A 23,584-nucleotide genomic window follows, 5' to 3' on the forward strand; every position below is an offset into this window, starting at 1 on the left:
AAATAATTAAATAAATAAATAAAATATTGAAACAAAATATAAAATAAATTATATATTCATATGTAATTTCATTCTAACTGTATTTTGTTATTAATATATATATATTGGAAACAGAATACACTTAGAATGACATTCTATATATATCTATCTATATATAAAATACAAATAACCGCAAATATATATAGAGAGATAAATACATATAATTACATAAAAGATTACATTAGTATACACGTAGAATTTATATACCTATAAATGCATATATATTAAAATTCTACGTGTATATTTAAGTAATTTTTTAACATAATTATGTCATTTGATTAATTAAAATTTGATTGACATGCCTGACAACACAGGGAGAAAGTGCAGAGAATTTAATTCGCATGCACTATATTAGACCCTGTAACTCTCCAAGACACCATAAAACCTGTACATAGGGGGTACTGTTTTACTCGGGAGACTTCGCTGAACTCAAATATTAGTGTTTAAAACTGATAAATTGTATTACAACGATGATATTTTAAGTAAAAGTGAAGTTTTTTGCATTTTTTACAAACAAACGGCACTTTTATGGACTATATTATTGTTGTAATATGTTTTACTGTTTTAAAACACTAATATTTGTGTTTAGTGAAATCTCCCGAGAATAACAGTACCCCACATGTACAGGTTTTATGGTGTTTTGGAAAGTTAGAGAGTCACATATAAGGCTTGCATTTCATTTTTTTGACATTGAAATTTGCCAGATTAGTTATGTTGCCTTTGAGACCGTATGGTAGCCCAGGAATAAGAATTACCCCCATGATGGCATACCATTTGCAAAAGTAGACAACCCAAGGTATTGCAAATGGGGTATGTCCAGTCATTTTTAGTAGCCACTTAGTCACAAACACTGGCCAAATATTAGTTTTTTGCTTTTTTCACACAAAAACAAATATGAACGCTAACTTTGGCCAGTGTTTGTGACTAAGTGGCTACTAAAAAAAACTAAACATACCCCACGTTCAATACCTTGGGTTGTCTACTTTTTCAAATGGTATGCCATTATGGGGGTAATTCTCATTCCTGGGCTACCACACCGTCTCAAAGGTAACATTACTAATCTGGCAAATTTCAATTTGAAAATGGAACGTTCTATATTTGACCCTGTAACTTTCCAAAACACCATAAAACCTGTTAATGGGGGGTACTGTTGTACTCGTGAGACATCGCTGATTACAAATATGTGCATTTTGTTGCCGTAAAACCTAACAGTATTATGACATTTACAGCTAAAATGTGAGGCGGAACTACAAATTTTAAAAAAAAAATCAAATTTCTCACAGTTTTTTTTAATTTTATTCATAATAAATTGTTTCAAATACAAATATTTTATATGAAATGAAAGCCCTGTTTCTCCTGAACAAAATGATATATAATAAGTGTGGGTGCATTTAATATGAAAGAGGGGAACTACGGGTGAACAGACATATAGCGCAAATTCCAGTTTTTGTTTACGTTTTGTTTTGATCAGAACGTGTACTATTGACTCCGTCCTGAAGGGGTTAAGGGTAAGACAAGCTTTTGAAGCTGTGTCCTTAAGGGGTTAAGAACCATGCCAGACCATGTTTGAAAACAATTCTCTGAGTTCCCACTAGATGGTGCTGTGAAAAAAAGCAACAATAGACATAGCTATGAATCCACTCAATGATTCTGCAGTCTGCTTTCACTTTCTACATGCGACAGGAAGCTCGCTGTAAGAGCTGGATTAGACTGATATTACTGCTTTTGGTGAGAAAATCCTGGCATGGTAGAATGTGCTAATTAAGTGTCAATTAATAGGCAGCCGTGTTTTCTAAATAATCGTATTTCAGCATGAATCCCTTCCCTTTAAGGGTAGATGTAAAAACCATAGCTCTTTGTGGTTCCACTGCTCAGTTTTGCATGTTTTTATGTAATAATCACAGGGTTATTTATTACAGGGTGAATTGTCAGGAATTTAACATAAAGTTCAAATCTTAGGTCACGATAGCCGAACGTTATCGAAGTTAGCTGTGTCTGCAGTTCGGCTGTTGTGGCCGATCCCTGACAGTTCACATTGTAGCTAATAATCCTGTCTGGTACACTAACTGTTCAGAATTGAAATGTATCAATTGATTGTTTTACTGACACATTGTTTGTGTTCCAGTAAACACCTTTATCTCTTATTTGCTACTGATTTGCATAACAATCTTTTAAAAACCGAAGAACGAGGAAAACGAAACTTTCTTCCATTTGTTAGCTCAAGCTAGAAAGGATCACTTCCGTAGTTGCAAGGGCGGGGGTGTGTGTGTGTGTTTAGAGAGAGAGAATTCTGTGCTACAGCAAAGAGCAGCAGCATTCACTTTACACACACTACACAAACACACACACTGCATTATATAAACACACTACAAAAACACACTGCATTGCAGGTGATACTCAAAAAATTAGAATATTGTGCTAAAGTTAATTTATTTCAGTAATGCAACGTTAAAGGGGATGGTAAATTTTATTACAACGATAATATTTTTAGTAGAAGTGACGTTTTTTGCATTCTTCACACATGAACGGCACTTTTCCTGACGACTGATGACTGATTATTGACTGATGACTGATTATTGTTGTAACTCGTTTTACTGTTTTGAAACACTAATGTTTGTGTTCAGTGAAGTCTCCCAAGTATAACAGTACCCCTCATGTACAGGTTTTATGGTGTTTTGGAAAGTTAGAGAGTCTAATATAAGGCTTGCATTTAATTTTTTTCACATTGAAATATGCCAGTTTGGTAATGTTGCCTTTGAGACCGTATGGTAGTCCAGGAATGAGAATTATCCCCATGATGGCATACCATTTGCAAAAGTAGGGAACCCAAGGTATTGCAAGTGGGTTATGTCCAGTGTTTTTTAGTAGCCACCTAGTCTTATTAGTTTTTTGCTTTTTTCACACAAGAACTAATATGAACGCTAACTTTGACTTAATTTTTAATTATTAATATTTCTTTTTTTTAATTCCCGCCTCCGTGCTTCTTACCTGACCAGGGAGGGGGATACAGCATTCCCTGGTGGTCCAGTGGCATGGAAAGAATAGAGGGAGCCCGCAGCAAGCACTTACTTACCTTCCCAGTAGCTCCCTTCAGTTCCCCTGTGTAAATCTTGAGGCCAACGTGCCACGCGGAGCGGTGCCATGGTAACCCGTGGCAACACTCTCACAGCCGTGGGACTCACAAGATTTACATAGGGAGCTGAAGGGAGCTGCTGGGAAGGTAAATAAGCAGTTGCTGCGGGCCACCCCAGGACCGCCGGGTTTGTCATGGGCCCGGCGGTCCTGGTATGTATTATCGGCAATATCGATATCTCTTTAGGCCGATACCGATATTGCCGAAAATACAGAATATCGGACGATAATATCTGCCAGACCGATAATCAGGCGATCACTAGCTATTTCCCTTTGCTTTTAATCTATTGCATGCTGTGTGTTTGCGTTGCAGGAAATTACATTGGGGGAATACTCAAAAAATGAAGACAACTTACCACGCATTTGGGATTTAAATGCCTGCAACATGCTTGTGATGGCAATATCCCGTATCAAGTAAAATAAAATACTAGTTGGCATCTGCTAAATCTTGACACCTTTTGTGATATTTGATTGGCTGTTAGAGAGTTATACTTGATTGGCTGTTAGAGAGTTATACCGTGACTCATTGTTTATCATACTCATTGTTTATCAGGAAGGTGAAACAGACATTCAGGAGATGGCTGAACTTAAGGTACAGAATGGAAAATTGTGTCTTATTATAAAACTGGAAATCTATATATTTAATGTGGCTGAGGACGTGGCTAGTCCAGGACATTTTTGGTAACTTCTTCCCATATTGATAATCATGTATGCAGCTCACACCTCCCAAAACTGGGAGATACGACAATGCGAGGCTGATGGGTGTACATAGAATTTGCTCATCAATGGCGGCTGCACTTATGCAGGGTGAGCATGTCTGATGATGTCCTCTCTGAGGTCAATTTAATCAGCATAGCATGAGGAAGTTATAGGTGAATTTCATTGTTTTATTCAATGGTGTAATTCCAGAAATGCTATAGTTCCCCCATTAATCTATTTATTTACTGGAAATTTTGCTAGCAGGTTGCATTCAGAGAACTTTTGGGCCAATTCAAAAAAATATTCAGGAATTTGGAGCTTTGTGATTAACTATGAAAACATTACTCTGCAGTCTGCATGTGTCTACAAGCATCTAAATATAGCCCTGAATTATGCAGTATCAATAAAGTATTTTTATAAGCAATAATGATAAAATTGGTAGTATTAATACGCAAGTGTAAGGACATTTTTGTGACTTTTAATAGTTGCCGTGTTGTGAACAAGCATTCTGGCATTCAGAAATTGTTAATGGTTGGTTGTACTATTACTATTATGGAGCCATGCTACCCACATGAATGTATTTTTAAATATACCCTCCTGACACTTGGCAGCCCCCCCGCATTCTTCTTTCCAATCCCAGAGCCAATGAGTGAGTGCAAGGCAAGGACAACTGCAGGTCGTCATCGCCGTGAGTCAGACATATCACAGCATGCAATTATCTTGGAGGAAGTAAAAAGTTGTAGAAATAGTCTTTCAATGAAGGAACAAATGTTACAGACGTAGGCGTGGATTATGAGTATAAACCCAGCAGACCAATATCTATGCGAATGGCCAAGACATTGGTGGGATTGGAAATGGTAAGAGAAGCATAATGGCGAAGGACGTCTTTCAGAAGGTTAAGCATTATTTTTAGCAAGCTTGTAAAGCATATATAATTGGAGAGGCTGTTGTCTGCAAATACTGTTGGGTGTTAGGTGTTCTAATGCTCTGCCAATGATAGCTCACACCAGGAGGTCAATGGGACATATATTATGTATCTGTGAGGTGCGAAAAATACAATTAAATGTAAATCCATGCATCATCATTCTGCAACTGAGTGCCTCCATCTTGGCTTCCTGTCAATCATTGCCACAAGCTCTGTCGTTTGCACTTGGCATTCAGCATAGAGTAAGCAAGAAAAGAAAAGGAGAAATTAAACAGTTTCTATTTCTCTTCTTAATTTGCAGTTTGTCTTGGTCTTGCCTTGGACTATGGTGCCATATGTAAAATCTTTAGAATAAATTTAAAAGAAAGTACAGCATCGCATGAAAATAAGCTTTTTTTCCCCCAAAAAATTATTTGTGATAATGTTTTAATTAATGGTGTAATTTAAAGAGAAATGACAGTTCCCCTTTAAATGTTCTTGCATTGGCAGAAAAGCACTGGAAAATCCTAGAGGTGGATGAGCATATTCAATAACATATATGTACTGCCCTTTATGGGGACATTTCTCTGGTGTCTCCAGAATTGGAACATGGTAGGAATAAAAATAATCAAGGACAGGGGCCCTGATTTGGGACTGTTGGTAAGTATGGATAAACGTGAATATTTTTTTAGAAACTTTATTAAATTGTCCTAGAGTTAATGGTAACTTCCGGGCACCCTAACAACTCAATCAGAACTAACGGTTTAACCCCAAAGTCTTCTCTCTATTGCTGTTAAGCTCTGCCTGCCCTTTCGCTGCTGTCACATTCTTAAAACAGGAAGCCTTGGACTGCCTCGGACATGAGCACCGCTGATTGGCTGAGAGTGTCAACTAACTGTCTAAGCCAATCAATAGTTTCCATTCACAAAACGGTATGAGAAATGTACATGTTTTTCTCAAGCCATGTTTATGAACACAGCAGAAATCTGTTTCAACAAAGTGTCTTCAGGTTATGCACGGTGATGTCTGATTTCAAAAGGTTTATATTTACTTATCAAACAAGAAGTTGACACTGCTGAGGACTTACAGTGCATACCTCTCATCAGTGGCGTACACACAATAAATGGGGCCCCGGTGCGAAACTGATCCGTGCCCTCCCCTCCCCCCCTACACATACATACAGACATACATAGAGGCACACATACATACAGACATTCATAGAGGCACACATACATACAGACATACATAGAGGCACACACACATACATAGAGGCACATACACACACACATACATACACCCCCCCGACAGACACATACATACACACACACACGTACACACAGACAGACACATACATACAGACAGACAGACACATACACACACACATACATACAGACACACACACAGATACATACAGAGACACACACACATACAGTCTGTATGTGTGTGTCTGTGTGTGCGTCTCTATGCATGTCTGTCTGTGACTGTATGTAAGTGTCTGTGTCTATGTATGTGTCTGTATGATACAGAGACACACACACAGATACATACAGACAGACACACATACATGCAGACAGACACACATACACATACATACAGACATACAAAATGTTTAAGTCACCCTCCTGTTTCCTACCTTTTGCAAGAGAGTGACTTCCCTGGGGTCCAGTGGGGGCTCAGCCTGATGGGAGTCAGAGTTCCCACTCTTGACTCCCTCCTCCTTACCCCCGCGCGACTCTGTCAGATAGCTGGGAGGAGTGACGTGCAGTCACTTCCTCCCAGCTCTGTCTGACATCATCACAGGCGTCCCAGTCAGCTCTGGGCACGCTGTTAAAGCGCAGAGCGCTGACCGGGCCCCCTGACAATCCGTCTCCATTGGGTGGCCCTGACAGCATGGGCCACCCGATGGACCCCTTAACATGCGGCCCCGGCGGTTTGCTGTGCGGGCCACGGCTGCAAAAGATGGTGGCGGGTACCCGGTTGCAGAGGTCCGCAGGGCGGACGGCCCCCCTGGAGTGACCGGCCTGGTCGCAACTGCGACCCCTGCAACCACTGTATGTACGCCACTGCCTCTCATGCATCTTATTTACACTGATTAATTTGTAAAAATACATTCTGTAGTTTAACAGTTTGAGGGCAGAGGCAATTGTCCAAGTTATAAACCAACCAAAACCTAAATTTTGTTTGTTCCACCGTAATTTAAGGGTTTCTCTTTAAGTGCCCCTAGATCTGCCGCCAGGGGGGGGGCAGCCAGTAAGGGGCCAGGGGGTCGAGCGATGGGCTCACATGGAGCGAACTGCATAGCGGTACTCTAGCACTGCGGTCTTCAACCACTGGTCCGAGCTGGTCTGCAAGAATTTATCGCCGGTCCGCGAAAGCTTTCACCCGACTATACCGTTGGGTGAAAGCTTTTGCGGACCGGCAATAAATTGCCACAAAATATTTCCCTGGTGCTATGATCTTATGATCATAGCACCGGAACCGTGCCTCCCTATCCCCTGCCAGCTCTGCAGGACTGGAGGGGAGATCATAGATCTCCCTCTCCAGCCCGCTAGTAGTGCAATGCTGACAGCTGACAGGGGAGGGAGGGAGGGAGAGAGGACCCGGGGGAGCTCTAACCTGTAGCTCCACCTGGAATCTCGCGAGAGTGAACTCTAGCAGCTCCTGAGGCTTCTAGAGTTCACTCTCACCACTGGGACCACGAGGGCTTCCCCACCGGACCTCCAGGGATTGCAGGAAATGTCCCCCCCCTGCCAGGCAAAGGTAAGCATGGAGGGGAAATATCAAAAGTATTGTTTTGTTTTTGTTTTATTAAAAAAATATATACATTTATTAATCTACCCTCCAACCCCACAATCATTCTCTCACACACTCACTGCCCCCTCCCACACACACACACTGTCACCCCCTCCTCCCCCCCCATCCCCTGCCATCCACACACACTCTGCCCCCCATACACATACACACACACACACACACACACACACACCATTAGTTTTTATTTCTGGCTGATGCAGGTCCGCAAAATATTTCTCCTCTTTTCGCCGGGCCTCGGGTACTAAAAGGTTGCAGACCACTGCTCTAGCAGACCAGGCCTATTAATGGAACACACCAATTGCCTGCCTTCTCTCCTGTGTGGCAGCACTGGGAGGAAGTGATGTCAGATAATTTCCTCTAGCAGTGCAGGAGGTAAGAAGAGGCCTTGTACCTGCTGTTCCTCCATAGACCCCTGGGAAGCTACTTTTCAGCTGTAAAAAAAGACGGTGGCTAACTAAAATATCCATGGTAATATTGTGTGTAGTAACGTATGTGTATGCAGCTTGGTGTGTGTTCTGGAATGGAGATATGTGTAGTAGATTGAGGGTGCATGCTTAGACAAAAATGTGTGTTTGTCAGGGGTCAAGTCCTGGGGGGAAAAGTGTGGGAACTCACCCGAGATCTCCCCCCTCCCCCCCCAAAGATACACTTGTATGTATAGATGCACGCGCGCACGCACACACACATATTGATGAGATTCATGCGCACACACTCTGACAGGCTCACACACAAATACACTCACAGACAAATACACACACTCACAGACAAATACACACACACTCACAGACACACACATTCATAGAAAAACAAACACTCACAGACAAACACACACTCACAGACAAAGATACATACACTCACAGACAAAGAGACATACACACACTCACAGACACACACACACACTTCCAGACACTCACAGACAAACACACACACTTCCAAACACACACACTCACAGACAAACACACATAAGCTCACACTCAGACACACACACTCCCAGAGAAAGATACATACACTCACAGACAAAGACACATACGCACACTCACACTTCCAGACACTCACAGATAGACACACACACACTTCCAGACACACACACTCACAGACAAACACACTAACAGCCACACACACATACGCTCACACTCAGACACACACACTCCCAGACACACACACACACTCCCAGACACACACTCACAAACAAAGATACATACACTCACAGACAAAGACACATACACACACAAACACACACACTTCCAGACACACACACACTCACAGACAAACAAACACACTAACAGACACACACACATAAACTCACACTCCCAGACACACACACACAAACACTCCCAGACACACACACACACACATACACTCCCAGACTCACACTCACAAACATACATTTTTACAAAATGCTTAACAAATGTCCACCCAGCCTCCCTACCTGGAGAGCTGGCATGGACTTGTCCCTTGGGTCCAGTGGGGCTAAAGCCTGGCGGGCGGCTGTGGTGCCTGATACAGGCGAGGGAGTTGCTGGTCTGTCTCCTCTGCTCCCTCGCGGGCTGTCTATTAATGCCGGGAGCCGGAATATGACGTCATATTCCGGCTTCCGTAGACAGCGCGCGAGGTAGCAGAGGAGACAGACCAGCAGCTCCCTCACCACGTGTATCAGGCACCACAGCCGCCCGCCGGGCTTTAGCCCAACTGGACCCCAGAACACGGGGGCTCCTGCAGGAGCAACGGGAACAGCGTTCCTGCTGTAAAAAAAAGTGCTGTAAAAAACAGTTCTATATATCCATTGTGCTGTCTCGATAGCTTGCTAGCTTGCTGTCTCGATGTAGATATGGAGATACAGTAAAACATCTGATCACGGCCAGACTGCAAAAGTTTCTCGGCAGTTTTTTGTGTTTTTTTTTTTAAATACCACCACTTAACTCAGATTCTTTCCTTATAAGTCAATGACTGGTACAGATTGATGGATTCTGGATGAGGCACAGATGTGCACTTAATTCTTCTTCTGCTCCCATGGTGCCTGGTAGGAATGGAATGTGTTTAAAATTTTTATGTTTACTGCATTTACAAAATTATTTTTGCTATAGTAGTTCACTTGCACGTGGATGTAGAGACCAGCTAGTCATTTACCATTTTTGGTTAATTTTAATATCTGGAAAGTGACAATGTGCTTAGCATGCCCAGTAATGCACTATTTAATGTATTTATGATAGATGTTCTTAAGTGGAATTCCCATTGATTTGTTGTGCTTCCTCTTGTTCAGTTGCTATTCACAGGTCTCTGCTATAAGTACTTCTTTTGGACCGGGATGTGTTCAGGTTTGGTGGAAAATTATGTGGCTGCGATGGTCCTTAGTGCAGCCGGTGATGCCCTTGGATATAATAACGACAAGTGGGAATTCTGCAGAGATGGACAGAAGATCCACAATGAGCTGGCCAAGCTGGGTGGCATTGAGAACCTTGATGTGGAAAGTAGAAGAGTGAGTGATGATACAGTGATGCACATTGCCACTGCGGAAGCACTGGTGGAAGCTGGTAGTCACATAGAACCTACTAAGCTATATCCTCTGTTGGCAAAGAAATACAAAGAATGCATGAAAGACATGGATGGTAGAGCACCAGGTAATGTTATTTTCTTCATTGTATTATTATTGTGGGACAATCTTCATGCAGATGTTTAATAAAAGCTACATTTAAATATTGAGAGCTCCCTTTGTGTAGGGCTTATTGCAGAGGTGTATTTACCGCGAGGCTGACAATGCCTTGCCAGCCTCTTGACCCTGAGGCTGGCATGCGCTAATGTAGACGGGTAACGAGGGAACACTCTCCCCTGAGCTCTTTCTGCTCAGCTCCCTCGCATGCACCGCAGTGATGCTGGAGCCAGAATATGACATCACTCCGGCCCAGGCATCACTAAGAGGCACGTGAGGGAGCTGAGCAGGAAGATCAGAGCTCCCTCGCCGCCTCCACTATGAGCCCATCTGCCCGTTCCCAACCTCCCTTGTGACTGCCAGCCCAGCCAGCAGCAGCAGCTCCACTGGACCCGAGGGAAAAATCCACTCCAGCACTCCCAAATGTAGGGAGGCTGGGTGGATTGAACATAATAAAAAAAAGTGTATTAGTGTGTGTCTGTTAATGAGTGTTAGTGTTTGTGTCTATTAGTGAGTGTGAGAGTGTTAGTGTGTGTCTGTTAGTGTGAGTGTTAATGTGTCTGTTAGTGAGTGTGTTAGTGTGTGTCTGTTAGTTTGTGTGTCTGTTACTGAGTGTTTGTGTCTGTTAGTGAGTGTTAGTGTGTATCTGTTACTGAGTGTTAGTATTTGTTTCTGTCAGTGTGTGTCTGTTAGTGAGTGTGTTAGTGTTTGTCTGTTAGTGAGAATGTATGTGTGTTTGTCAGTGTGTGTATCTGTCACAGAGTGTGTCTGTCAGTGTGTGTATGCATGTCTGTCACTGAGAGTATGTGTCTGTCAGTAAATGTCTGTTAGTGTGTGTATGTGTATCTGTCAGTCAGTGTGTGTGTCTGACACAGAGTGTATAAATGTCTGTCAGTGAATGTTGTATATGTTTGTCAGTGAGTATATGTGTGTCCCAGTGTGTGTGTCCGACACTGAGTGAGTGTGCGTCTGTCAGTGAGTGTGCATGTGTGTCTTGTCAGTAAGTGTGTATGTATCTGTCGGTGAATGTGTGTCTGTCAGTGAATGTGAGTGTGTATATCTGTAAATGTGTATGTTTCAGTGAAAGTGTTGGTTAAACAGTGTGTACAAGTAGGAATGAATGAGCTATTAATCTGAAGTATAAAAGACACAAAATGAAAATGTAATACACACAGAGGAGACACACACACACATTTTTACACACAAAGGATGCTGACACACACACATTTACACAGAGTACACTGACACACACTTACTTACAGAGATAAAAAGTGACACACTCATTGACAGACACACTCTAACTGATTTGACACAGACTGACAGACACATACAGTCACACATATGTACTGAAAGGTACACACAATTACACACACAGGACACTGACACACACTCTCATTTACACACAGAGGACACTGACACAGACACACTCTCTCTCATTTGACACACACTGACAGACACAATTACTGACACACACAGGACATGGACACACATTCACTGATCGATACATTCACTGAAAGACACACTGACACACAAAAAACATTTACTGTTAGACACACTCACTCAGTGACACAAGCTCTCACTGATTTGACACACACTGACAGATGCATACACATTCTTTCAAACACACTCACACATTATTATTTTTTACTATTTGTATTTAAGTCCTCAGAGCCTCCCTCTTGGAGAGCTGGAATGGATCTTTTCCCTGGCACCCAGTGTGGCACTTGTGTAATCTTCGTGCTATCTTGTTTTGCTCCCTCATGCTGGAGACACAGTGATATGTGTCATAACCCTGCTCTCAGCATCACCGCACGGCACCACAGACCCCTGCTTTATTCTTGTTGCTGTAATTACTTATTACTCAGCTATTAAACTAGCCCAGTTAAGAACCCCCCCCCCCCAAAATATTAGATGTCTCTACAAAATCAGTTTAAAAACTTGTTATATCCTTTTCAATGGATGTAGACTCTCTCCTAAAATGTGATTAGTTCTGAACCACGCCATGCTATTTTTAGCAATAATTAAAAAAAACAAAATACATGTCTTTGGGCTGTAATTGTACGTTATCACTCTTTTACCATTTTCTATACCTATACAGGTCAGTGTTGCATGACCAGTGCGTTGAGTCTCAAGCCTGGGTCGCCAAATGGTTGGAAACTTCCATTTCAATCAAATGCCGGAGGCTGTGGGGCAGCAATGCGAGCCATGTGCATAGGGCTTAGGTTCCCAGGCCCAAAGCAGCTGCCGGACCTAATCAGAGTCAGCATAGACAGCGGCAAAATGACCCACCACCATCCAACTGGGTATCTGGGATCACTTGCTGCTGCCCTGTTTACGTCGTATGCTATAAATCGAAAACCTCCACATGAGTGGGGCAGAGGCCTGCTGGATCTCTTACCCAAAGCCAAGGCCTTTGTGGTTGAGTCGGGTCATGATGTTGAAGCAAATCTGGAAAGTTGGTGAGTTTTCAGATTATTCTTATATAAAATAATATTCTCTTGTACAATGTCCTTTTATGTTTCTTTTGCACAAAGTAAATTCTACTAGTACTCTTGCAGAAACCAATGTAAGACGACACAGGACAAACACATTTGATTCAACCAAAGCACCCTTAGCTAATGATAAAGACTTTCTCTAAAGAATTAAAAAAACTTGTAAAACATAGCTTTTATTACATTAAGGTTAAAAAAGCAAATGGTGCAGTTTAATAAGTTGATTTACAGTGGGAAAATTGATCCCAAAGAAAAAAATATAGTATAAAAGTTATAACAAAAAAACAGTGTGCTGTTATTAAATCTCTTTACAAAGTGGATGAATTTCTCCAACAGAAAAATGGGAAATTATGTTGATTCCCATCTCAATGTAACCATACTAAACTGTGACGGCTCTTTGCAAATTTCACACATCATTCAATGAGTCAATTTCATTGATCATTGTTAGATAGCTTTTTATAATTTCAACCGGCAGAATCTGAATCATCAAATTGAACATTTAAAATGTCATCTTCAATTTCATTTTCATGCTGACAAAATATATTGTTTTGAAGAGCCTAGATTAATGCTGGTTGTTTACTAAATTATTTTATTTTTTCCCCACTTGTTTATTTTACTTTTCTTCATTGTTTTGAACAATTATTATCTGGTACACTGTTGTACACTGTTATTGTATATATATGTGTGTGTGTGTGTGTATATATATATATATATATATATATATATATAACTATCTACAATACCTGAGCTATTCATTTGCGTCATTCACAGGATAGGTGCAGTAATCGCTATCTTGCGTTAGCACTATTTAGGAAATATGCCTTTATAGGCAGACTAGTTGTAAGGGTCTTCTGGTGCCCTCAAAGGCACATTAATCAGGCTTGCCGTAAGGCTTTCCTTTACATTTTTTTTTTATTCTTTTTTTTTGTTGTGCATATTATTAGAGCAATTGCATACGCCACATAAGCGTGTCTAAGAGTATAATCAAGCTTAACAGTGGTTGAGGGTTTGCACAGTTTTTATAATTATAGTGGTCACAATCGTGACTAGACATCATTGTCTTTAGAATGCGTTGAGAAAGTCCGCGTTTAACACTGCAAGGTTAGTTATGCTGATTATGCTAATGTATAAGTTACAGCTCTTTCCAGAGATTCATCGGGCTCACTTATAGTATACAAAACGTGTCAACTTTAGCATTATCATTTTGTTTAGGTCGTCTAGTGTTTTCTGAGGTTTCCCCTGCTTAACAGGTGGTCCCCTTTCTGTTATGTGGTGGATGCAGTGTAGTCGCTTGGGTATGTTTCTAGTGTGAGTTGCCTTCTTATGCTGTCGAATTATGATGGTACGTTGTGGTGAGTGAGTGTGAGTGTGCGTGTGAGTGGGGGGGGAAGCTCGGTGCCCCTAGCTTATATGTGTAAGTGGGCTTAGGTATTGTGATACCGCTCGTCTGGCTGTTAGCGTGTTAGTGAAGCCCTGGTTGTGTGTAGCCTTTTGGGTCATCCAGTGGGGTCTTTAGTGTAATGGGTGCCCTCCTGCCTCTGTTTCAGTGGATGAACTGCTGCGGGATAGCTGCGGTTGAAAGAATTTAGCAACAAATAACCTAGATATAAGGAAAGTAAGGTAATACTATGATACTGGAAAAAATAAGATTGAACAGTTTCGGTGAAGATTTAGCAGTCCATCGTCTTTATGTGAAAGTACTTATTAGCTGTGGGGGTTGTCCCCAGTGAATGTCCCGTAGATGGGAATTATGCTCATGTTGTGGCTGCTGCGTAGTGGTCTGCGGGAGGCCGCAAGACCACTACGCACAAACTCGGGAGCGCTGACCGCGTCTCTTCCAATGGAACGCGTGGGCCCCGCCTGGGGTATCGGCAGATCGAGTGAGTTCTTGGGAAGGTTTAGCAGGTTCAAGGTCCCCCTAGGTTCTTGCACGTTGTGGACAATGTGGGTGCTGCCTTCTTTGTCTATGTGAACGGAGCGTCCTGGTCCCCATCGGTACCTGAGTTGGTGTTGTCGCAGAAGGGTTGTGTATTGCCTCAAGGTCCTCCTCCATGCCAGTGTTCCACCTGAAAGGTCGGAGTAGAATGTCAAGGTCATCTCCTCAAAGTAGTACACTGACTGGTCCCTGATGGCCTCCATGACCGCCTTTTTGTATTTTGCGTTCTGGAACCGAATTATTAGGTCCCTGGGTGCTGCTTGTGGGGCATTAGCAGGTCGCGGCACACAGAAGATTCCATCCGGGGTAATCGCTTTGGCTGCCTTTGGGGTCAGCAGCGCGGTAAGGAGTGCCTGATGAAGTGCGGTAGTTCGTTCTCTGGAACCGTGTCAGCCACTCCTCTGATTTTCAAGTTGTTTCGGCGGTGTTTGTCCTTTTGTGGGGCTAATTGTTACTCATGAAGCTGGGTTTGTCGGCGTAGGTCTTGGAGTGCCATCTGTATCTCTGCTATCTGGCTTGCTTGTTTGGTTGAGGTGCCCTCCACTGCCCTAAGCCTTTCTGTAATGGATTTGAAATCTTACCTGAGCAAGGCCACGTCGGCAGAGATCTTCCTGTGGTGGTCTGCCATGAGGTTGCTTATGGCTTCCATTGTGACCGGCGTGGCCGCCTTTGTGGGCAATTTTGTTTTGCCGGTTGTGGTGTCAGCAGGGCCGGCTGGAGGTCTTCCTCAGCTTCGTCGGATGTGCCATCTGAAAAATCCGAGCAGCCTCCATACATGGACGCCATCTTAGCTCCGGAGGCCTCGTGTGCCTGCCGCCAGAGCTCCCCAATATCCATGCCCTGCCGCGGCTTATCCGGCCTCGCCTTCTTGGATTTCCGTCCCATATGTCTTGGGTGAGTCTTGGGGTTGCCTTAGGGCCAAATTGGCTCGTTTCTGAGCATTGATTTTAGTAGTTTGTATCGATGATATTCAGGAGCTTCACAGCCATGCGACCGCTCTCCTTCACAGCTAAGCTCCGCCGTTACGCAGGATTATTTTTGTATATGGTTATTGATACCTGGTTTCCTGGTGTGAGAAAGGATTTAACTTTTACATTTAACGAGCTGTACACAGCACCTTTTTTTGAACACTGCATACAGCTCACTAACAGTAGCCTAAACTGACAGAGGGAAGCACCAGGTATCAATTGATACCTGGGACTCCCTTGTATGAGCAGTGATTTCACCCTGCTCACACCAAAACTGCAGTACACTCTGTGCAACCCTAACAGCATTAAAGCCAACTCCGTAGAGGTTGACATGGAATGTCCTAAAATTCAAGAGTGGTCAATGTTTGAATGCTTTGCATCTCAGCGTTATCAACGCAGAAAGACAAGCTGTTCAACAAGGAATAATGTCACTAACATCTTATAAACTGTAAAAGTAATGCCTTTTAATTTAATAGTAATATTTAATACTGATATGGTATTAGTATTATAGATGGATCAACTAACTACATTTTCTCTCTTGCAAACGCAGTATGGATCTTTTTAAATCTAAGATTCGGTATAATCTATCCAATGTCTCTGGAGAAACTAGGTCCTAATGCATGTTTTTGTCTGATAACAAAAAATCATGTTTTTTTTTCCTTTCTCCTTTTAGGCCTTACTTTGAAAACCAGTGGAAAGCTTACCTTAAAAAAAGGGGCATCTTGGATGGAAAGTCTCCACCAACGTTCCCAGAGAAGTATGATGTGGAGGAACGAGATCAGTTCTATAAAGACATCAGTTATAGCGGCTGGGGTGGCAGCAGTGGGCACGATGCCCCTATGATTGCATATGATGCCATACTTGGAGCTGGAGAGAACTGGACAGAACTCACCCACAGGGCTTTCTTCCATGGTGGTGATAGTGATTCAACTGCTGCCATTGCAGGAGCCTGGTGGGGAGCCATGTATGGATTCAAGGGAGTCAGCCCTGTCAACTATAAAATGTTGGAATACAGGGAGAGACTGGAGAGGCTTGGAAGAGATTTGTACCAACTCGTATAGACCAAAGCTTAATAACCTCGAGTTTGCTGCGTTCCTTAAGGAATGTTGCCAGACAAATTTCAAAGACATCTGTTATGAAGCCGCAAAGTGTTAGTCACAGCCTGTTCTCGATAGTGTGGTGTGTTGTAGAGAACTAGAATTTTGCCAGGCTAGAATAATCTGATTGAGTTTCCTATGTATAACTAAACAAGAACAAACTTTTTTTTTTTTGGTAACATACATGTTCATATTGATGAAGTGTGCTAATTGTGTTTTAGACGATTAACTCTCCACCCCTCAATAATGTAAATCCATACGTTTTTCAATCTCTTCTTCTAATGAGCAGAATACATATATGCAGCTTTAAAATCGACAGTGGTCAAAGAATTTGAATTTGTTCAATTTTTTTGAGGATTTTCTTTTACCCTTTTACCCTATACATATTTTTTTTGGTAACACTTTGACTATATGCCATTGTGTGAGCCTTAAGTGGAAAACAGTTTCTAAATTACTCAATGACTAAGGAGATATTAAGATAACTTAATAATAATAATAATAATAATAATAATAAAATCATATACATTTTTTAATTTAAGCACATACGTAAGATGCATAATAAAAGTTTTGGGATTTAAAAAAAAAAAACTATTGAAAATTTCGGAAGGTGGGGACATTTGTTTTTTTTTTAATTGCCTCTCATAATAATGATTTTATTTATATTGTATTTGGATTATTTATTTAAGTGAATTTTGTTGAATTGACAAGGAAATTGCACAATGGAGGTTCATATGTTCCAATTAGTGTGAGGGGGGGGACAGAGAAGGAGTCTGTTGTGTTTTCACTAATGACAAGCACTACTGAAGTGAGTGGGTTATGTTCTTGTTCTTCTAGGGCAGCCCATGCAGAGACCTGCTAAAGACCTTGTTCTTACTGTTCGGTGATCCAGAATTTTTGGATCAAAATTCATGAGGTGGTGAAGAAGGTCTCTGATGAGCCACCTCCTTTTCAAGCAATGAGCCATCCTTGGGTTCATATGGTAGATCAGTTTTGACACGCCTCCTGGTCTCAATAAAAGCATTGATTCTGATATTTTGGAGGCAACATATATCCCCCTTTCTAGTTTTATGAGTGGCAAGGTGTGAAGAGGTGAGGCAGATGGTTACATTGGGAGCCGACACTCCCAAAAAAAACAAGAGTTTTTAACTGGTTTTATTGGCTAGAATTCCTATCCTCCCTGAACATTCCAGAATATGGGAATCAGAGTGGGCTGGAGAGATGTGATGAGGGGAATGGCCTGTTGTGCGGGGGGGGGAGAAGAACGATCAGAGCTGTCACCGACGCACCTTAACATAACTATTACTCATCCTTGTTAACAAAAAGCAAGTGAAGTGTAAGAAAGGGTGAGAATTTTTAATACCAAATGCAAAAGGGTAATAAGCGCTCTCTTCTCAAGGGTGAGCAGCAGTTCACCAACAAGGTGTTCCCTCTACCTTGTGATAAATGGACAGATAAAATAGAAAGGTGAACAGCGCTAGAGATCAGAAATTGTACATACGTTTAGTAGAAATACTGGCCAGCGGAGTAACTTAAAAAAAAGGAGAAACAAAGATACAAATAATGGTACAGTATGTATGAACGATATAATTCCACAAGAACAAATGGGTTATATTCACACTCACACTTTGAGGAGCTATATCAGCTCGGTGTTAAGAGCTTGGACGGAATAATCCCCGTGTATGGATTTCTTGAGGTTCCAGATCGTTGGTGAGTTTATAGGTGTAAGTATTCGTTATATGAAAAACAAGAGTAAAATACGCCACATGGTCTAGTACGTAAATATCAAATATTGTAGTAAGAGTAGATGATCCTACTTACATATACTAGAGCAACGACCTGCTCTAGTTTGGAGAATTTCAGGTGGAATAATCCCCACCTCGGGATATAGTGGACCCAGGTATAGCAGCAAAGCAGTATTAAATAGGAAGGAGGACAAAAAAAATGACTGGATAGTTTAAAAATTATATATACTTTAATACAATAAGTAAAAAGTGAATAATACACTATAAAACCAGTCCTGTATAAAAGTCCAAAATTCTTCCAAGAATTTTGGACTTTTATACAGGACTGGTTTTATAGTGTATTATTCACTTTTTACTTATTGTATTAAAGTATATATAATTTTTAAACTATCCAGTCATTTTTTTTGTCCTCCTTCCTATTTAATACTGCTTTGCTGCTATACCTGGGTCCACTATATCCCGAGGTGGGGATTATTCCACCTGAAATTCTCCAAACTAGAGCAGGTCGTTGCTCTAGTATATGTAAGTAGGATCATCTACTCTTACTACAATATTTTATATTTACGTACTAGACCATGTGGCGTATTTTACTCTTGTTTTTCATATAACGAATACTTACACCTATAAACTCACCAACGATCTGGAACCTCAAGAAATCCATAGACGGGGATTATTCCGTCCAAGCTCTTAACACCGAGCTGATATAGCTCCTCAAAGTGTGAGTGTGAATATAACCCATTTGTTCTTGTGGAATTATATCGTTCATACATACTGTACCATTATTTGTATCTTTGTTTCTCCTTTTTTTTAAGTTACTCCGCTGGCCAGTATTTCTACTAAACGTATGTACAATTTCTGATCTCTAGCGCTGTTCACCTTTCTATTTTATCTGAGAATTTTTAATAACCCCCTCCTTTTTTTTCTCTCCGTCTATCCCCCTTTCCCCTTATTTTCCTCATCTCCTCTATTATCTTTCTCCTGAGTGCTACCTCTGCACCACTTACTGGTTTCCTTAGTACGATTTAAATGGCTGTGGGGGTGGTGGATCTGGTTTTACAGCAGTGTACTTTTTTTTATTCTGATGGTGCCAGATACACGAGGCACTTCTACATATGTTACTTAATCTGTATATGCACTAACAGGAGCATCTTGTGTATGATGCTTTTTTTTTTCTTTCTCATCAATATATGAGCCTCAGTAAAAAAAATTCTCTTTTTTTTTCTTGTATCTTATTTTTGCTGTCTTTGTCTCGTACCTTGTAAGATTAATTTCATGAAAAAGTAAAATTTCAATAAACATTTGTTGAATATAAAGACCTTGTACCTGCGCAGCACAAGCACATTTAATGACATGCTCGCGCTGCATTCGCGTTTGACTTATCTCTGGTGTAATAAGTGGTAAACGAGAGGATAAATGGGCCAGGCAAATATATTGTGCATGCATTTGAAGGCTGCTTGTAGAGAGAGCTGTTTATGGTGTTTTATGTAAATGTGTTGGTTTCAGTTGTGTTTGTGTTTCTTGAGGCTGTAGCATGCATTTTTAGGGACTGTAGAAAATGTGTGTGTGTGTGTGTGTGTGTGTGTAGGTACTGTAGTGTGTACAGAGGATATAGCAAGTGTGTGCTTAGGGGATGAAATGTGTGTATAGGAACTCTTGTATATGTTTGTATATAGGGAATTTAGTGTGTGTGTTTGTGTACAGTGTCGGTAGTGTGTGTGCATCTATAGGGGATCTTGAGTGTGTATAGGGAAGCAGTGTGTGTAAGTAATGTATTGTGTTTGAGGAGCGCTGTGTGGGGGTAAATAATAGGGCCTGTATTGTGTGTAAGTGTGTGGCATGTGAGAGGGGAGCAATTATATATATTATATATTTTTATATAAAAAAAGTGGTCTGGTGGTAGTGACTCTAGTCTGCACTACTGTGAGCTCCAACATTTTGGTGTATCAGAGCATTGACGTGGCAACCCAACTTTTCTTCGCACATTCTATCATTGCTGTGCATTGTTAACCAAAGCAGTTTATCTTTCTCAGTGCACTTATTTTCTTAAAATTACTTTATGTGCTGATTAACTCGCAATATCAGTCCTGTTGTTACCAGAAAGACACTTAGAAGGGTCTCCTATCAACCTGGATTCTCTCCATGCAGAGAGAGATTTTCTTCTGTATTACCTTAATGCTTTTGATTTAAACTTGCTATATGGAAGAAACATGGGTTTTAATACCGTAGGTGTGTGTATCTATCCCTTATTCCAATCATTTAATCATTTCAAATGTAAATATGGCCAATTTCCTATCACAACTAAAAGACTCAAGTCAGTGTTACATGGATGCTGAGTCAGTTTTCTCAGATAAAGAAATAGTAGAATCGACTGAACCTGAGAATTTAAACTACACATTTTGTTCACTATCTAATTTGTGCAAGCAAGACATTCGCCTGGATTGGGAGGTTTCCTCATTACAGAACTATTTAAATAAATCTATGATCCCTAGAGGTCTTCGAGTCCAAGTTGCTCCAAACACTCAGATGTACGATTCCTCCTTGCTACGAGAATGGCAGGAGGCCGCCAATGTCTGCTCCAGAAAATGTATGGACATCATCTGCAGATTTGAGTCCCAGAGGCTCAAATCTGTAGATGAAAAAGTTAAAACCGCTATAGAAGGGATACAAAACCATAAAGAGGATCCTGCATTCCCAGCTCAGGAACAAAAACTTCAACAAAATGTAAGCAAATATCAGATAACTATCAAAAGTAGAAAACGTCACAAATTCCTGAGAGATAACAGGATTATAAATTTGGTAAAGTTTATAGACCTTTTAAAAAATTGACCAGAGTAGACTCAGATCTATGGCTCAAACCTCTAGAGGAATCTTGAAAAGGGGAGTCTCTTTTTTTAAGGCAGAACCCCTCGAGAGGGGGACCCTCAGCTACAATACAGGTCCACCACTTGCCCACTTGATCCTGTCCCATCTCACCTCATCAGATCTCTCTCCCCTTGTCTTGTGCCTATCCTAACACACATCTTTAACTGCTCTCTCTCTTCTGGCACTGTTCCTGCTGACCTTAAACATGCCACTGTAATACCTATCCTGAAAAAAAACATCTCTTGACCCGTCCTCCCCCTCTAACTATCGTCCCATATCCCTGCTCCCTTACTCATCAAAGCTTTTGGAAAGACTTGTCTTTACCCGTGTGTCTCACTTCCTTAATTCCAACTCTCTCCTTGACCCTCTTCAGTCTGGCTTCCGCCCTCTCCACTCTACTGAGACCGCTCTTATCAAAGTGACTAATGACCTAATCTCCGCTAAATCCAAAGGTCACTACTCCATATTAATTCTCCTTGACCTCTCTGCTGCCTTTGACACAGTTGATCATGCTCTCCTCCTTCAAACTCTTCAATCACTCGGTCTCTGTGACTCTGTCCTCTCTTGGTTTTCCTCCTATCTCTCCCAACGCTCATTTAGTGTCTCCTTTTCCAAGGATACCTCCTCCCCTCGCCCTGTCTCGGTTGGAGTTCCCCAAGGCTCTGTCCTTGGTCCCCTTCTATTTTCTCTTTATACTGCCTCTCTTGGAAAACTTATTGCCTCTTTTGGATTCAACTACCACCTGTACGCTGATGACACTCAGATATACCTCTCCTCACCGGACCTCTCCCCGGCCGTCCTGCAACGTGTCACTGCTTGCCTCTCTTCCATCTCTGACTGGATGTCGTCACGCTTTCTCAAACTTAACCTCTCTAAAACTGAACTCCTTGTCTTTCCTCCTCCTAATACTGATCCTCCTCTCTCACTCTCCCTTCAAGTCAGTGATATCCACATAAGTCCATCCCTACAAGCGCGCTGTCTTGGCGTCATACTTGACTCTGGTCTCACCTTTGAGTCTCACATCCAGTTTGTTGCCAAGTCCTGTAGGTTCCAACTCAAAAACATAGCCCGCATCCGCCCCTTTCTTACGCAAGATGCTACCAAGGAGCTTGTCCATGCTCTAGTAATTTCCCGCATGGATTACTGTAACCCTCTCCTGATTGGTCTCCCCAAAAGCCGTACTGCCCCGCTACAGTCTGTAATGAATGCTGCAGCTAGACTGATTTTCCTATCCAGTCGGTCCTCTCACACCTCGCCCCTCTGCCAGTCCTTACATTGGCTCCCTGTATCCTATAGGAGTCAATTCAAAGTGCTAACCCATACATTTAAAGCACTGAACAATTCCAGCCCCTCTTATATCTCTTCACTGATCCAGAGGTATGCCCCTCCTCGTACCCTCCGCTCTGCCCGCGACCACCTCCTGACCGCTGCTCGCACCCGTACGGCCAACTCACGCTTGCAGGACCTCTCACGGGCGGCTCCTCTCCTATGGAATAACTTGCCTACTGCCATCAGACTCTCTCCTAGTCTTCAATCATTTAAGAAGGGCCTTAAAACCCATCTCTTCAGGAAAGCGTATGGCCTCCCAGAGTAATCTCTCCCTTACATACCTGTCTCTTGCTCTCCTATGGGATAGTGCTTTGCTCTCTCCTCCAGCTCTGCTTCACTCCTACTTGATATTTCCTATCCTAATGTTTCTAATACCCCACCTCCCATAGACTGTAAGCTCATTTGAGCAGGGTCCTCTTCAACCTATTATTCCTGTAAGTTTTCTTGTAATTGTCTTATTTATTGTTACATCCCCCCCTCTCAAAATATTGTAAAGCGCTACGGAATCTGTTGGCGCTATATAAATGGCAATAATAATAATAATAATACGCAACAGAGGGAGAGTTCGCAGACATTATTAGGAAGTGAGGAGAAAATCATTAATCTTTCATATATTACTCCTTTCACAGTACAGACCAAAGTCTTGATGAAAGGCCTGTCCGCTTTGTCCCTATTCCACCATTCAATAATTTTGAATGGATAAAGGATATAACTCTGTTTGGCAGACGGCTGGCTCTCCATAAATTCCATATGATAAAGTATGAGAAAAAAGCTAATTAACTTGGGTTTAATCTGAAGGAATACCAATGCCTTCAGGACTTGGTATCGCTACTTGAAAGTAATGATAATGTTTCACCCAAACCCTATACTGACCTTCGACCCATGAGCAAATTTACTCCAAATATCCGTGGCTTCAGGAATAT

General features: G+C 41.7%; 1 protein-coding gene across 6 annotated transcripts; it reads left to right on the forward strand.

The window, feature by feature from the left end:
• Nucleotides 1–1,681: 1,681 nt before the first annotated feature.
• On the forward strand, nt 1,682–17,058 carry LOC134571555 (ADP-ribosylhydrolase ARH1-like). Of its 6 annotated transcripts, none has more exons than XM_063429900.1 (5): nt 1,682–1,767; nt 5,285–5,434; nt 9,849–10,206; nt 12,334–12,694; nt 16,305–17,058. In XM_063429900.1, the coding sequence occupies exons 2-5, from the start codon at nt 5,312–5,314 to the stop codon at nt 16,690–16,692; spliced, it is 1,230 nt and encodes a 409-aa protein (XP_063285970.1). In that variant the 5' UTR covers nt 1,682–1,767; nt 5,285–5,311; the 3' UTR covers nt 16,693–17,058. The 6 variants fall into 6 exon arrangements, with proteins under 6 accessions (XP_063285970.1, XP_063285972.1, XP_063285973.1 ...); XM_063429902.1 differs by lacking the exon at nt 5,285–5,434 and adding an exon at nt 3,725–3,763 and having other exon boundaries at nt 1,686–1,767; XM_063429899.1 differs by lacking the exon at nt 1,682–1,767 and adding an exon at nt 3,748–3,763.
• Nucleotides 17,059–23,584: the final 6,526 nt, after the last annotated feature.

This window comes from Pelobates fuscus, chromosome 8 (genome assembly GCF_036172605.1).
Source record: "Pelobates fuscus isolate aPelFus1 chromosome 8, aPelFus1.pri, whole genome shotgun sequence".
Classification (NCBI taxonomy): Eukaryota; Metazoa; Chordata; class Amphibia; order Anura; family Pelobatidae; genus Pelobates; species Pelobates fuscus.

Coding starts and splice junctions, on each gene's coding strand:
- LOC134571555 (XM_063429900.1), top strand. CDS start 5,312: ATGAGCATATTCAATAACATATATGTACTGCCCTTTATGGGGACATTT. Junction 10,207..12,333: donor CATGGATGGTAGAGCACCAG/GTAATGTTATTT, acceptor ATACCTATACAG/GTCAGTGTTGCATGACCAGT. Junction 12,695..16,304: donor GAAGCAAATCTGGAAAGTTG/GTGAGTTTTCAG, acceptor TTCTCCTTTTAG/GCCTTACTTTGAAAACCAGT.